The sequence below is a fragment of the Vicugna pacos genome, chromosome 9 (genome assembly GCF_048564905.1).
Source record: "Vicugna pacos chromosome 9, VicPac4, whole genome shotgun sequence".
Taxonomy (NCBI): Eukaryota; Metazoa; Chordata; class Mammalia; order Artiodactyla; family Camelidae; genus Vicugna; species Vicugna pacos.
Genome location: NC_132995.1, coordinates 73,544,441 through 73,556,893, shown reverse-complemented (window position 1 = coordinate 73,556,893; position 12,453 = coordinate 73,544,441). Strand labels below are relative to the sequence as shown.

The window sequence follows — 12,453 nt, the reverse complement described above, 5'->3', positions numbered from 1 at the left end:
AGAGGCGTGTCTTCAGAGCACGCAGAGGGGAGGGCAGGACGGAGCACTGTTTTCTGGGTATGGAGCAGCTGTTCCAGGGGGCCTAGTGGACGGGTTTGAGAGGCACAGGGGGCGATGGGCTGGGTCAGGTGGCTGGAGGGAACTTTGGAGCATGAGAGGGAGAGTCGCGTGGTAGAGGATAGATTCCTGCAGTGAGGCTGCCTACGGTTTGAATGTTGGACTGATGTAAAAGGGGATGAGTTAGAGGCCTGGGGCCTAGGGGTCAGGGGAGGGTCTTGTTTCCCTTGGCTGGAGTGATGACAGTCCTGGAAACTGCACGTCCTGCCTGCTGCTGGAGGTGGCTGAGGGTGGAAGCAGAAACTTGACTGAGTGTGCACCGTGCCCAGGACTCTTGTAAGTGCCCAGCACAATGTGGTTTATTCCCCATGTCAGGTTAATGCTGTTGTTACCTCCCTTTTACAGATGAAGAAACTGGGGTGCAGGTAAGGCAAGTTAAGTCACTTGTCCCCGCCACACAACTAACACGTGGTGGAACGGAGGTTCAAACCCAAGACTGTGACAGCCGTGTGCTTCCCACCATGTCGGATGTGCTTGACGTTTTCTTACACGTGTGATTGTGATTTTTTAACACAGGTGATAGACTGTTGGGAAGCTAATGCAGTATTTATTACAAAATTATCTTTTTAGATACCAAAATTCAGTTCAGTCTCAGAATCCCAGCATCTTACTTTGCACGTGCTCTGAAGGTTAGACTAGCGCCCACCGCTTCTGCAGACCCATCCTCCTTGTGGTCATTTCACCACATCCATGATGCGGTACTCGGACACTTCTATATTGTTAGAAGGTTCTTCCTTAAATTAAGCTGAACTATTCCTTTTCTGTAACTTTTGCCCATTTGGACCATATTGATTAATGAAGAGCAAGTTCATCCTTTTAGTTTTCCATATGACAGTTCATTAGATGTTCAAAGAATGCTCTTAAGTCCTCTCTGAGCAATCTTGTTCCCAAGCGAACGTTACTCAGCCCTTCAACTCTTCATGATACGATTTCTAAAAATCACCATCTTAGTTACATGGCTCTAAAGATACTTTAATATGTAATTAATTCAGAGTAAAGTGGGGCTGATACATGCTTTGATCCAGAGGTGTACTTCTGCACTATCCAATTATGAATCATTCTGAAGTCTGTTTTTTATTATTAGTGTCTTCATTACATTATTTCTCACTGGGTTGTGTAGATTAAAATGCTAAGGTTTCCAGTGTGCGCGCGTGTGTGTGTGTGTGTGTGCACACGTGCTACACAGCTAGTATGCGAAGTCCTATACATGGGTATTGCCTTGAAAGAATTTATTCCTGTTTTATCTTTCTGATTGAGATTCATTATTTCAGCCTCTGAAGATGATTTTGAAGCCTGATTCTGTTAAGTGATTATACTAGTATCTTTCCCAGCTCTGTGTTATGCAGATTGAGTAAACATATAAATATTTGTAAAAATATTACTGAAACAGACCGAAGAGAGAGCCTGATAGAACAGCAGGGGCTATTTCTCACGTCCCCATTGACTGACATGCTGGTTCTGCTTTTTCAGCTGACTCTGGATTTACCTAATTGTGTCGTCCAGCCACGTTTCTTTGTGTTCTTCATAAGGCTATCGTGAGGAACGTCAGAACCGTCCTGGTATCAGGTTGTCCTTCATTTGGTATCCTTCAGCCTGCCAGCGTTTGGCAGACACTTAATTGTAGGCATAAGAGATAGGAAGGAGCCCAGGATGACTAAGCTGTGCTAGGTTGGAGGCAGGGAGGTGTTGTAGATGACGGTGTCTTCTCTGAGATATGGACCCCTGGGGGGAGGACTGGTTTGGGGTTAAGTTCAGCATGAGTCATGTAGCCCCACAGCCCCCAGGATGCCCATCTGGAGCCATCCAGAGGATAGCTGGCCATCCAGGACTGGCACACGGGGAGATGGTGGGGTTTGTTTGCACACAACATGAGCCACGTTCACAGTGTGGGCATGTACCCCTGAAGAGCCTGTAGGATGCAGAGGAGAGCTTCTGGGTTGAGGTGAGGGGAAGTCGTAAGCATTGCCATTGTCAGGAGCTCATGCTTGATGGCCTCCATTTTTTGGTAAAATGGGGAGAGATCTTAAGTAATATAGGAGAGGGAGAACTGGAGATTTAGAGCAGTGAATATTCAGTCAATGTGGAAACTAGGAAAGGGAGTGACTCAGGATGGGCAGAGGAATGCCAAGCATGTTCTTCCCAGCATCCGCCTTCCTTTCTGCCCTTAAAGACAAGGATTTTTACTGCGAATCAGCACAGCAGTGGTTCTCACCTGGAAGTTGTACCAGAACGTGAAGGAGCGTGAGTGTGTTTACGTGTTGGTGACTGGAAGTGACGTGGGTGATTCCAACATACTCTCCAAGGAGTCCCCTGCATTACAGGGGAATAATGGCCGTGGGGACGTGGGAGTCATGATTGTATTCCCAGCTCAGTGGTTCTGGGTCAGCTGGTGCAAATGAGCCTTCCCGGGCTTCAGCCTTAAAGCGCCTTCTTGGGATTTTACTAGGAGGGGAGCTGTTCTCCTGGTTTATTGAGTGCCCTCGGGTGTCTCCTCACTGTTTGTACCTCCCTCTCTGCTGGATATTTATTCCCTGGGAAGCAGGAGGTGCCCCCTTAGCACCGCTTCATGTGGTGGTGATCCGTTTCTCCGCTCCCCTGCCGGCCTGTAAACACGTCCCCGCTTTGTACTCTGAGTCCCAGAATCCCGTGGTGGGTGCTGGATGAACAGCTGGCAGAAGACGAGACCGAATCAGCCTGGCTGTGCTGATGCTGGTGGCTCTGCCCCCGGGTGTCCTGCTGGAGAGGGGCCCTCACCAGCTAATGGCTGAGAGAACTCCTTCCTTCAGACCTTTTCGTGGTTTTCTCTATGAAGAAACCACCTTGAATTAAAGTTTATGGAAACCATCTTGGGGGAAAAGTACAGACATCCTTTGTGTTCAGGAAGCTTCTGGAAGAGTTTCTTTGGTGTCCATAATTCCTGTGGATCAAGATGGACTAGTTACCATATTATAACGTTCCTGTCTAGACACTCCCCTTGTAAACTGCCACAGAAATATTTCCCACTTCTCTTCTGGCTGCTCTGTCCCTGGGTGGCACCTGAGCCTTCTGCCAGCTGCCAGCCATGTGGAGAGGTGCGCACCAAGTCGAGTACTCTCCTGCGTTTACCATGCATTCCTCTGCTTAATAATCACCAAACTCTGAAAGGCCTGTGTCAGTAATGAACATTTTTGGTTTTATCCATTTTTACCATTTTCTTGCCTTATTCAGGGAATGAACAGGGGCAGTTGCTTCCTACCAGAAGCCTTGGTTTCCTGTGGAAAAATTTTTAAAAACTCCTTAGATTAGCCCTAGATTTGGCATGACTGAGGAAGCAAGCAGCTGCTTAATAAGAAGCAAAGCTGGGAGAAGAGAAGTTTAATTAGCTTCTGCGCGTTGAGCCTTTAATGGGAGCCACAACGTAACGATGTGGAGCTCTTTAGTTTTAAATGAAATGTTTTTGCAGAGGGAGATTCTCAACCCCGTACCCCAAAGACCCTAGTTAACTGACAGTCTGTTGAAAATAAAAGATCTCCGGTATAACAAAGACTTAATAAAAACGAGCTTTTCAGATAAATGGCCAAATTGTTCTCTGTTCTCTGTTTTATATTGTGAAATATGATGGTACAAAGTAATGAGATTTCAAAAAAACTAGCTTTTTTTTTTTTTTTTAGGAATGAGGAATTTCTTAATGGTAAACTGTTTGCTTGTTAAAAATGTGTTGGTTAACAATTCATAAAATGGATGATACTTGCATGATACTTGCTATGCTTTATAACTTTTTAGCAAACATTCATGAAATGAATGCTCACTGCGTATGTTGAATTTTAACTGAAGTGAACAAGCAGCTCATGCCTTGCCACCCGCCTGCACCTCCAGGGAGCACACAGAGCCGTTCAGGGCGACCGCCCTGACAATTAAGTTAGACTCCACCTTCTTCTGGTTACTGGTTTTGTTGTCTTCAGTTATCTGCCCACCTGGCATCCAGATCCCTATTTGCTCTCATCTTAGAAAAACATTTTCCCCTTTATGTCTCGCTTAGCAAATTATCATGATGTGTAATTTATCCACAAAATTTTTATGTATTATTTGGCTACAGGAAACGTAGGCTAAAAGACCACAAATTAAAAATGTTAATACCCAATAAACACATGTTGAATTTAAAAAAAATTAAAGGAGCAATAAAGTTAATGAAATCTTATGGAGCAGAATTGTGACGTCAGTTTTTTACAGAGCACACACATCAGAAAAAATGAGTGAGGAAAGAATTCATTACACGTGAATCCTGTCAGAGGGGCCCCGTGGGAGACTGATTCTTATAGTGATGTTCTGGTTGGAAAGGAATGAAGTGGGGTTATTGCTTGTGCAGTCAATGCCTTGGTTTTTCTCTGGTGAACTGGCTTCAGTGGGTGACTATTTTTTCACGTTAGGCAGCTGGAAATACATTTTGATTCGTTTCCTTTCCATTTGAGGGTCAGCCCTATCAAAGATGAAGCCGTGGACATGCTGTATTTGCTGGATATGAGCAATGCTTTAGTGTCTTTTTTTAGTCTGACTGTTCCTAATATTTTTTAGGAGCCAAATAAAGTTTAGCTCACTGAGGTAGAAAACATACTTTGAATGTATGTATTATGCATATTATTATTCTTTCTGCTAACTCTATCCTTAACACCTGATGCTCTTTTATAAAAAATTTAGAGGTAAAAACGCCATGGAGGACTTTTGGTTCAAGGATATGTGTGATTGCAGAATTTTTTTTTTAAGTTAAATACTAATTTAAGCAGTAATAATGGTATGATTATTTTCCAAGATGGTAATATTCCTAAGATGGTATTATTATTTAAATGTTGTTTGTCCCACTGTGCAATTATTTTTTAATTACATAATTGTTTTTTGTTTTGCTATTGCTGATAATGTTAGTTCTGTTTTTCGGGCTTAATTGTTTCTTAGAAATTATGTAGCCAACGCTCTCATTTTACAGATGAGGCAATTGAGGCAGAGAGAAGTCAGGTGATTTGTCCTAAGTTTAATTAAAAATATTACTAAAAGAATACTGTCAGTTATAGTTCTTGAAATTCCCTCTTAGTATTAAACTCCAGACTTAGATAATTTTGAGCATCATGATGTTAAACTTGTCTCCTGACATTTGTACTATTTAGATGTCTAAGATAATACATTTTTCCCTCTGAAGTACAAATGTGAGATACATGACAAATAGCTGGTAAAGGCTTAAAATCTATAGTCTCCTTGCTTTCTTACATTTGTACTAAATTAAAATAAATTCCTAAAAATACAACCACATATCTTTTAAAATTAAAAAAATTAATTTAGGTATATGATGAGCAATTTAAGGTAATTTATAGCCATCATTTCTCTTAACAGGTTGAAGAATATGGATACCAACCCCTCACTGGTCATCGGCACTACTTTTACCAGCTTTCTCACCTTTCAGCTTCTTTTCTGCTTTGTAAGTTACTGGTTTTCAGCTAAAGTTTCTCCAGGTTTTAATAGTCTCAACTTCGAAAAGAAGATTGAATGGAACTCAAGGTAAAGCATACGAAAATGTGATTGATTGATTTAAAAAACCTAATCTTCTGAGATAAAGTCACGTCTTTCTATTTAAATAATTAATTTAAATATCTAAATTGTTCCAAAAAGTCTTTTTCATTTAGGATCTAGCAAAGTCTACGGTCACATTTTTTTTATTTGACATTAGGAATGAAAAGAAAGACAAGTAGATCTCAAGCAAGAAAAATTTTAAATTCTTATATTGAGAGATGTTAGGAAGCATTTATTTAACTTTCTGGGGAAGTGTGAAGTAGACTCCAGCTGACTGTGGCTGGAAGAGCACTGTTTTGCATTCTCCTCTGAAATATTTATGATAACACACACGTGTTCTTTGGAAACGACAAGAGAAGTAGCATTAGTTGGGGCTGCCTATACGTAGTGGCAGGCTTAGCCCCACCAGGGCAGTTAAACACTGCACACCAAAGATCACGGTGTCTAGTTAGCACATCCATGTCTCTCCTTCCATGAACTTTTCATTATAATTCAGAACCCTCCAGAATCTGTTCTCTTCTTATATAATTCTAAATTAAAAACTGCTTTTTAGTTTTTTTTAAATAAAAAAAATGGAAAACAAATAAGGCATCTAAGGATATAGAAATCTGCCAGGAGCTTTAATTAGTTGATTTGCAAATTTTTTGTGTGTGCAACTCATTAATCTCTCACAAGGTTGCAAACACAGAACAACTCTGATGACCGCTTCTCTTGCTTTAAAGCATTTCAGGTGCCTGGACACCTCTCTGCAAACCTCAGTGCATTAAAGCAGCTATGGGAATACTTTTTGTTGTTGTTATTGAGTTGAAGTTAGTGCTACCTAGAAAATGAATCCAGCAGATCTTTAAAATTGCTATAATTATTTTTCATTAAAATTTCCTTTTAGAATGAAAGAACTTCTCTCGAAGTCTAAGTGTTTATTTGAGAATGGGCATACGTGACCTGAAATACCCTGCCTTTCTTTGAGCCAAATTGTTTTTGCAGGCATTCACATTTATGACTCAGACTGTGAATAAAACTAGTTGTTTTTTCCTGCACCTTATACTGATTGGTCTGGTTCATATATGTTACAGCTCTTTCTTCCAAAAAGTGAGAATTATTTTTCCACATATTTTTTAAAAATAAGAGGTATGATTCTTTTGTCTTAAGAATAGCACAAGGATATTGTTCACATGTGGGGCACAAAAGGTACTAACCATTATTTTGTAAAACCCTTTCTAACATGAAGATAGAATAGTGGGAAAGAGAAGACAGGGTGCAGGGAGGTGAAGACGTACATTTTTCTGCGACTAAATTTTGAATTATTTTCGTTTCCTTTTCAGCATGGTTAGGATAGGTAAAGGCATTTGAATCTTGGAGAACTGCAAGCCAAAGAAATAGGAAGGGTGTAGATAGATTGAAGCAAAGATAAAAATGACATGAAATGACGAAATTGAAAAGTACTTTGCATTATTCAGTTTTATCACTGCCATTGTATGAAGCTCTCAGACTTACCATTTGGGAAACTGAGTTCCCATTGGAAAAAGGAGTCTGGGATTATACAGAATTCCTTATGCTATTCAAATGGTGTTCTCTCTCTCTCAGATTTACTCCTGTTTCTCATTCCAGCTTAGTTGACATGGGACTTAAGCTGTGAGGTGGAGAGTGCAAAGAAGGAAAAAAAAAAGGGCTGCTTTTTGAGTAAAGTACACATACATATCTTCAAACCCTGCTTCCAGTCTAGAAACAGACAGATCAACACAACCCCCCTAATTCTTCCTGATAATCGGGGAGGAGTCTCTGAACAATAAGTAGCCCAGATCCTCCGTGAGTAAAAGAAGAGAAGGAAGAAAAGCTCTCCAGAAAATTCACACCTCAGAGAGATCAGTTTAATTAATTATAAGTGAGAAATTCTTGTATTTAATTGTTCCTTTTCTGCAAACATACATGTTAATAGATATTAGTTACATTATATAATTAAATAACTGTCCTTATGTCTACTTGCTTTCCTATGGTATAGAGCGTCCTATTGTGTTGAAATATTGCTAATATTTAAATCTACTTCTTCAAAATACAGCTCTTGTCTGACTGAGCTGTATAATCTCTATTGGTAATATTCACACAGCTTACGAGCAGTTACATCAGTAACTTGAAGTTGCTCTCCTAAAATGGTCATTGTTTCCTTGAAAAAACCACAAATACTTCTTTTTTAACCTTCTTTGGAAAAAAATTGGAATTTTTTATCTTGGGTAGCATCTTGTTTTTTTTTTTTTTTTTAAGACACTAAGGAATCTACATTTTGCTTTGCCAGGAATCTGATTTTAAAGAATGAAATTTGAAATTTGTACTAACAGAAGTTTCTGAACGTATAGACTTTTAGTACAGAGTAGCAGGTAAGCCCAGGGTGTTTGCGTCTCCTGTTCATTGCAGTGAGAGCTGTTTGACCCTAGTAACGTGTAGCTTTTCTCTCATGAATTATGTGCCGTTTCCATCAGCTGAGGGCCTGTGATTCTCTCCTTTTACCATGTAGCATCTCAACAGAGAAAGGAATTTGAGGCCTGAGTATCAGGAACAAAAATTTAGATTTTTTTCCAAAAGGAAACTTTTTGATATAAGGTTACTAAGCACCACAACAGGTTAGTAACAGGTTGTGCTTTTTCCTTTCATAGAATTTTTGAATGACAACCGAAAGCTGGTTGTATGATTATTTAGATGGAGTGTTTTATTTGACATCAAGGAACTTACATGTTTATTTTGGTATGTTCAAACGGAGTACAGGTGTCTTGGCATGACAATTCCAGGTTTGTAAGCCAAATAAATTGGATTGTCACACTATGAAATGATTTTTTGGTATTACAAAGGATTCAGTGCCTTTAAAGTAGTGAGAATCTTTGAGCATTTAATATATGATTTGATTTAACTTGATATATCTACTTAGAACCACATCATATATTAAATCAAGTATATTGGTTTTTCAAGTTACAGTAAGATTTTTTTAAATATCAAGCTTTATATTGGTTGATATATTTCTCTTACATTTAAAGATTTGGGGTCATTGTAGGGAGATTCGTTGTACACCATTAATTTCTAAAGAGAAAACTTTACTATTCTTCTTATCCTTTATTATAATGAAGAGCAAAGAAACTTCATTACTTATATAAACTATACAGTACCCTGCATACAGTTCTTTAAGTGGTGTATCATAGAGCTTGGGAATTGGTTAAGTCATTAAGTTTTAGCAAGATTTGTTCCTAGAAACTGATGTTTTTCAACTTAACCTTATTCCCTCTATAAAAAAAGGATTCGACCTGGATCTTGTGAACATTTGGCTTTCACTTGGGTGCTTCTTTTAAAAATAGATTTTCTGAATAAATTCACAGTCCTCCATTTTTCTATTTAGAAGTGTTTTCATAGTAATGGTGGGGAGTAATAATATCTGCCCAGCTTTCCCACACATTTGTTCTAAGAATCAAGTGTAATAATGCATGTATTAAAACTGAGATCTCCAAGGTAATAAGTTTTCATTTCATGATCCGTTCCAACTCTGATCTGCAGAGATGGTGCTGGTAAAGCTGGTAGATTTGGGAGTCACTCCTAACTGATTGGAGCAGGACACTAATCTCGCAGAGATGCTGCTGGCGATGGAGCCGGGGGCAGGGCAGTGGGCTTACCAAGTGCCACCTGTTTGCGCAGACTCTGTCGACTGTATCATCAGATATGCTTCTGCTGTACAACCTTTAACCAATAAGTGATTCATCAATTTTCTAGCAGGAAATTGTAGACCTTCCTGTAGGGCATCCTTTTTATTATTGATTGCAAAGTAAAGCTTTGGTCCTTGGATTTCTAAATGGCAGTTTTGTACATTGGAGATGTACTCCAATCCTATATTTAAATGCTTCCAGATTTAACTTCTTCAGAGTGTTAAATGTCTTGCTGGAATTAGTTAAAATTTATTGCACAGAACCTAAAATCTTTGTATTTCATCTCATTTCAGGGTAGTATCTACATGTCATTCTTTGGTGGTTGGGGTTCTTGGCTCATACATTTTCTTGTTTGACGAAGCTACTATCGCTGATCCACTTTGGTAAGCTGTTTCTTTCCAGTATAGTCAATTTGATTTATGTTTTGATGTTAACTATTAATAGTAACATCTCTTACTTTCCTTTAAAACAGAAAGCAAATTGATGGTGTATGATTTATTAAAAATGCTTGTGCTCAGACTTACTTCAGCAAGGTGCATTAGAATGATTTATTTTTGATCTGAATACAAATAATGAGGGCCATTTTGCCTTAGTGTCTCCAAAACAGGGAGAATGTGATGATGATGTGAACATTATGCTGTGTTAGTGAGTAAAATCAAGTTTTTGTAGCCACTGTTCTGAGCAAAATTGGTTACTGCTGAGATAGGATAGTCAACTTAGATACACTTAAGACTTAGTCTTGAAGTTTATGTTTGACCCATCATTTGATATCAAAGATAGGAAAATGAGAATTACAGATGTCCGTGTGAGAGGAATTGAGTACCACATGAGATGTTTCAAGCATGAATAATAACTATATTCAGCAATAACAGAGCACTTTATAAGATGATTCTTTTTGAAAAATTTGAACGAGAAGGCTTAGTTCAGCTTAGTTTGAGAAACTGGGCAAGTTTGAGGAAGCAGTGAATAGGGATGTGGTGGACGTGGGCTCTGGGGGACGTGGGGCAATTTAAGCAGGTCTTTTGACCATCTCTGTTTGACTGCAACAATGTTGCCTTTTATTCATAAATATGTAATTATGCCAGTCAGAATTATCCTAGTATTAGTAAATTTTCTTTGGGAATATATATATATATATTTTTTTCCCCTTAACGGAGGCACTGGGGATTGAACATAGGACCCCGTGCACAGCAAGCACATGCTCTGCCACTGAGCTATGCCTCCCCTCCCTAGGAAGATGTTTTTCAAAGTGAATTAATTTAGTGAATTTAGTTCCTTGACCAGGCTTTAATGAAATCTACTTAAAAAATTTCTACCTTTTTTTTCCCATATTTTTATTTTACCAACATGATTATCAATAGAACACAACAGTCCCATTGTTTTGGAAAGTAAATTTTATAATAAAGATTTGATTCATTGACCAATTTGTCCTTATCAAATTTTTACCTGTTGTAATAATTTTTGATGCTTTTACATTTTCTTTGATACCAGAATTTATTCCAGGTCCAATGTTTCCAAATCATATTTATAGATCAAAATTTGTAAAGAAGACATGACTTCTGCTAAATATTTCCATTTGTAGTTTAGCTGTTACCAGTTTTATTTTGTGTTCTTTTTGGCAGTAGTTCACGTTAGAAGTCAAATAAAGGACTGATAATTTGTACTTGTTTCTTGGAGCCAAGAGCACGAGTCAGGCAAAAGTGTAGGATCTTGATACGTGTAGGGGTTGAAACAGCAGGGTTAGATTGTTCTCTTATTATGTGTGATAATAGACAAATCTCTCCAGCCCTCGGTACAGTGAGGATGATAGTATGTGGCCTCAAAATCAGGGGCAGGCCAGATGATTTCTTCAGGCTGTTTGAATCTCTGATTTAGAATAAGGAATCAAACAACAGCAGCCAACACCTGGAATTCATTCCCTTTGAATCTTTTCACAAACAAATCATTTGAGAACACATTTATAAAATGTTGTCTTTTGGTAAAATTACTTTCACAAAACTTTTGGCTAATAAGTATGAGAAATTGTGATTGTTCTTGTAGTTAGAAGTGTTACATAACTAACACTACCCTGTGCAAATGACAAGTTACCATTTGAGCACCTATAGGAAGCATTTAAATTATGTTTAAAGCTCAACAGAAAAAAAGTAGCTGTCATCTATAGCCGTGTGCTAAAAAAAGGAAACTTTTTTTTTTTAATGTTTATAGGGGTGTTTCATCTCCCGTACAAGTGAATATTGCTATTTCTACTGGCTACCTCATTTCTGGTATGTGATATGTTGTTCACCGTCTATTTGTATTTTAACTAGTTCTGGAATTATGCAAAGAATACATAGCTATGCCTGTGGTGTATTTATTTGAGAAGTGGCTTTCAGGACCCATACTGAGGAAAAAAACTAATCTGTTGCGATGGTGCCACAAGAAACGTTCTTCATGTTGGCTCTCTGGTCCTCAGAATCAGAGCTCCAGGGGGGGCTTCAGTTAGGTGTGGGCATTTTTTAGCTACTGATGGTCCCTGTTAGGTCTAAAGGGTCCCTCAGGGGCGATTCCTGTGAAGGTAATGGAGTTTAAGCCTCAGGATCCTCACTTGCAAGGCCCTGGAAATGTGTTCCCATGATTATGGTTTTGTATTGTTTTGGTAAAATTTGTGCAAGTAAGCAATTTTGGCTATGATTCAAGTTTAAAATCATGGCCTCATTCTACTCCACATTTTCCTCTCTCGTTTTTCCTCTCATGTTGGATGGGGTGGGGATAACCTTTTATACAGTGAGACAAAGGGGAAGTTAAGTTGAGAAGAATATGCCACTTAAACTGCTTTTTGAAAAGACATTTTGGACTGTCTCAATAAAACAAGAGAGAAATTTGGACATTTATGCAGGAAACTCCATTTTGTAATTTTCAAATTTAATTAACAGCTGAAAGAAAATCCAAATAAAAATAATGGAATACAAAACAGAGGTGATAAAGATGAGTAACGGACTCAGTAGAACACTTTGTGCCATCAAAAAATAAATTATAACCAAAAATTAGATTAAACCAAAACACAGTAATTTATTAAGAGGAAAAGATACATTTGGGACAGAAATAATGAATAGGCTATTGGATTATTTGATGGCCCAATTAA

At 38.5% G+C, this 12,453-nt stretch overlaps 1 protein-coding gene and 1 non-coding gene across 13 annotated transcripts in view; one reads left to right on the top strand and one right to left on the bottom strand.

Annotated features, from left to right (window-relative positions):
* TLCD4 (TLC domain containing 4) overlaps positions 1–12,453 on the top strand; it is a 76,615-nt gene that overhangs the window by 34,732 nt on the left and 29,430 nt on the right. For all 12 annotated transcript variants that reach the window (XM_031680412.2, XM_072968166.1, XM_072968164.1 and 9 more), the window contains 3 exons: positions 5,476–5,640; positions 9,626–9,715; positions 11,538–11,596. In XM_031680412.2, coding sequence (XP_031536272.1) covers positions 5,486–5,640; positions 9,626–9,715; positions 11,538–11,596 — 304 coding nt within the window. In that variant the 5' untranslated portion in view covers positions 5,476–5,485. The remainder of the gene's footprint in view (positions 1–5,475; positions 5,641–9,625; positions 9,716–11,537; positions 11,597–12,453) is intronic.
* Positions 10,485–10,556, bottom strand: TRNAS-GCU (transfer RNA serine (anticodon GCU)). The gene has a single exon. It is a non-coding gene; the product is annotated as a tRNA-Ser (tRNA).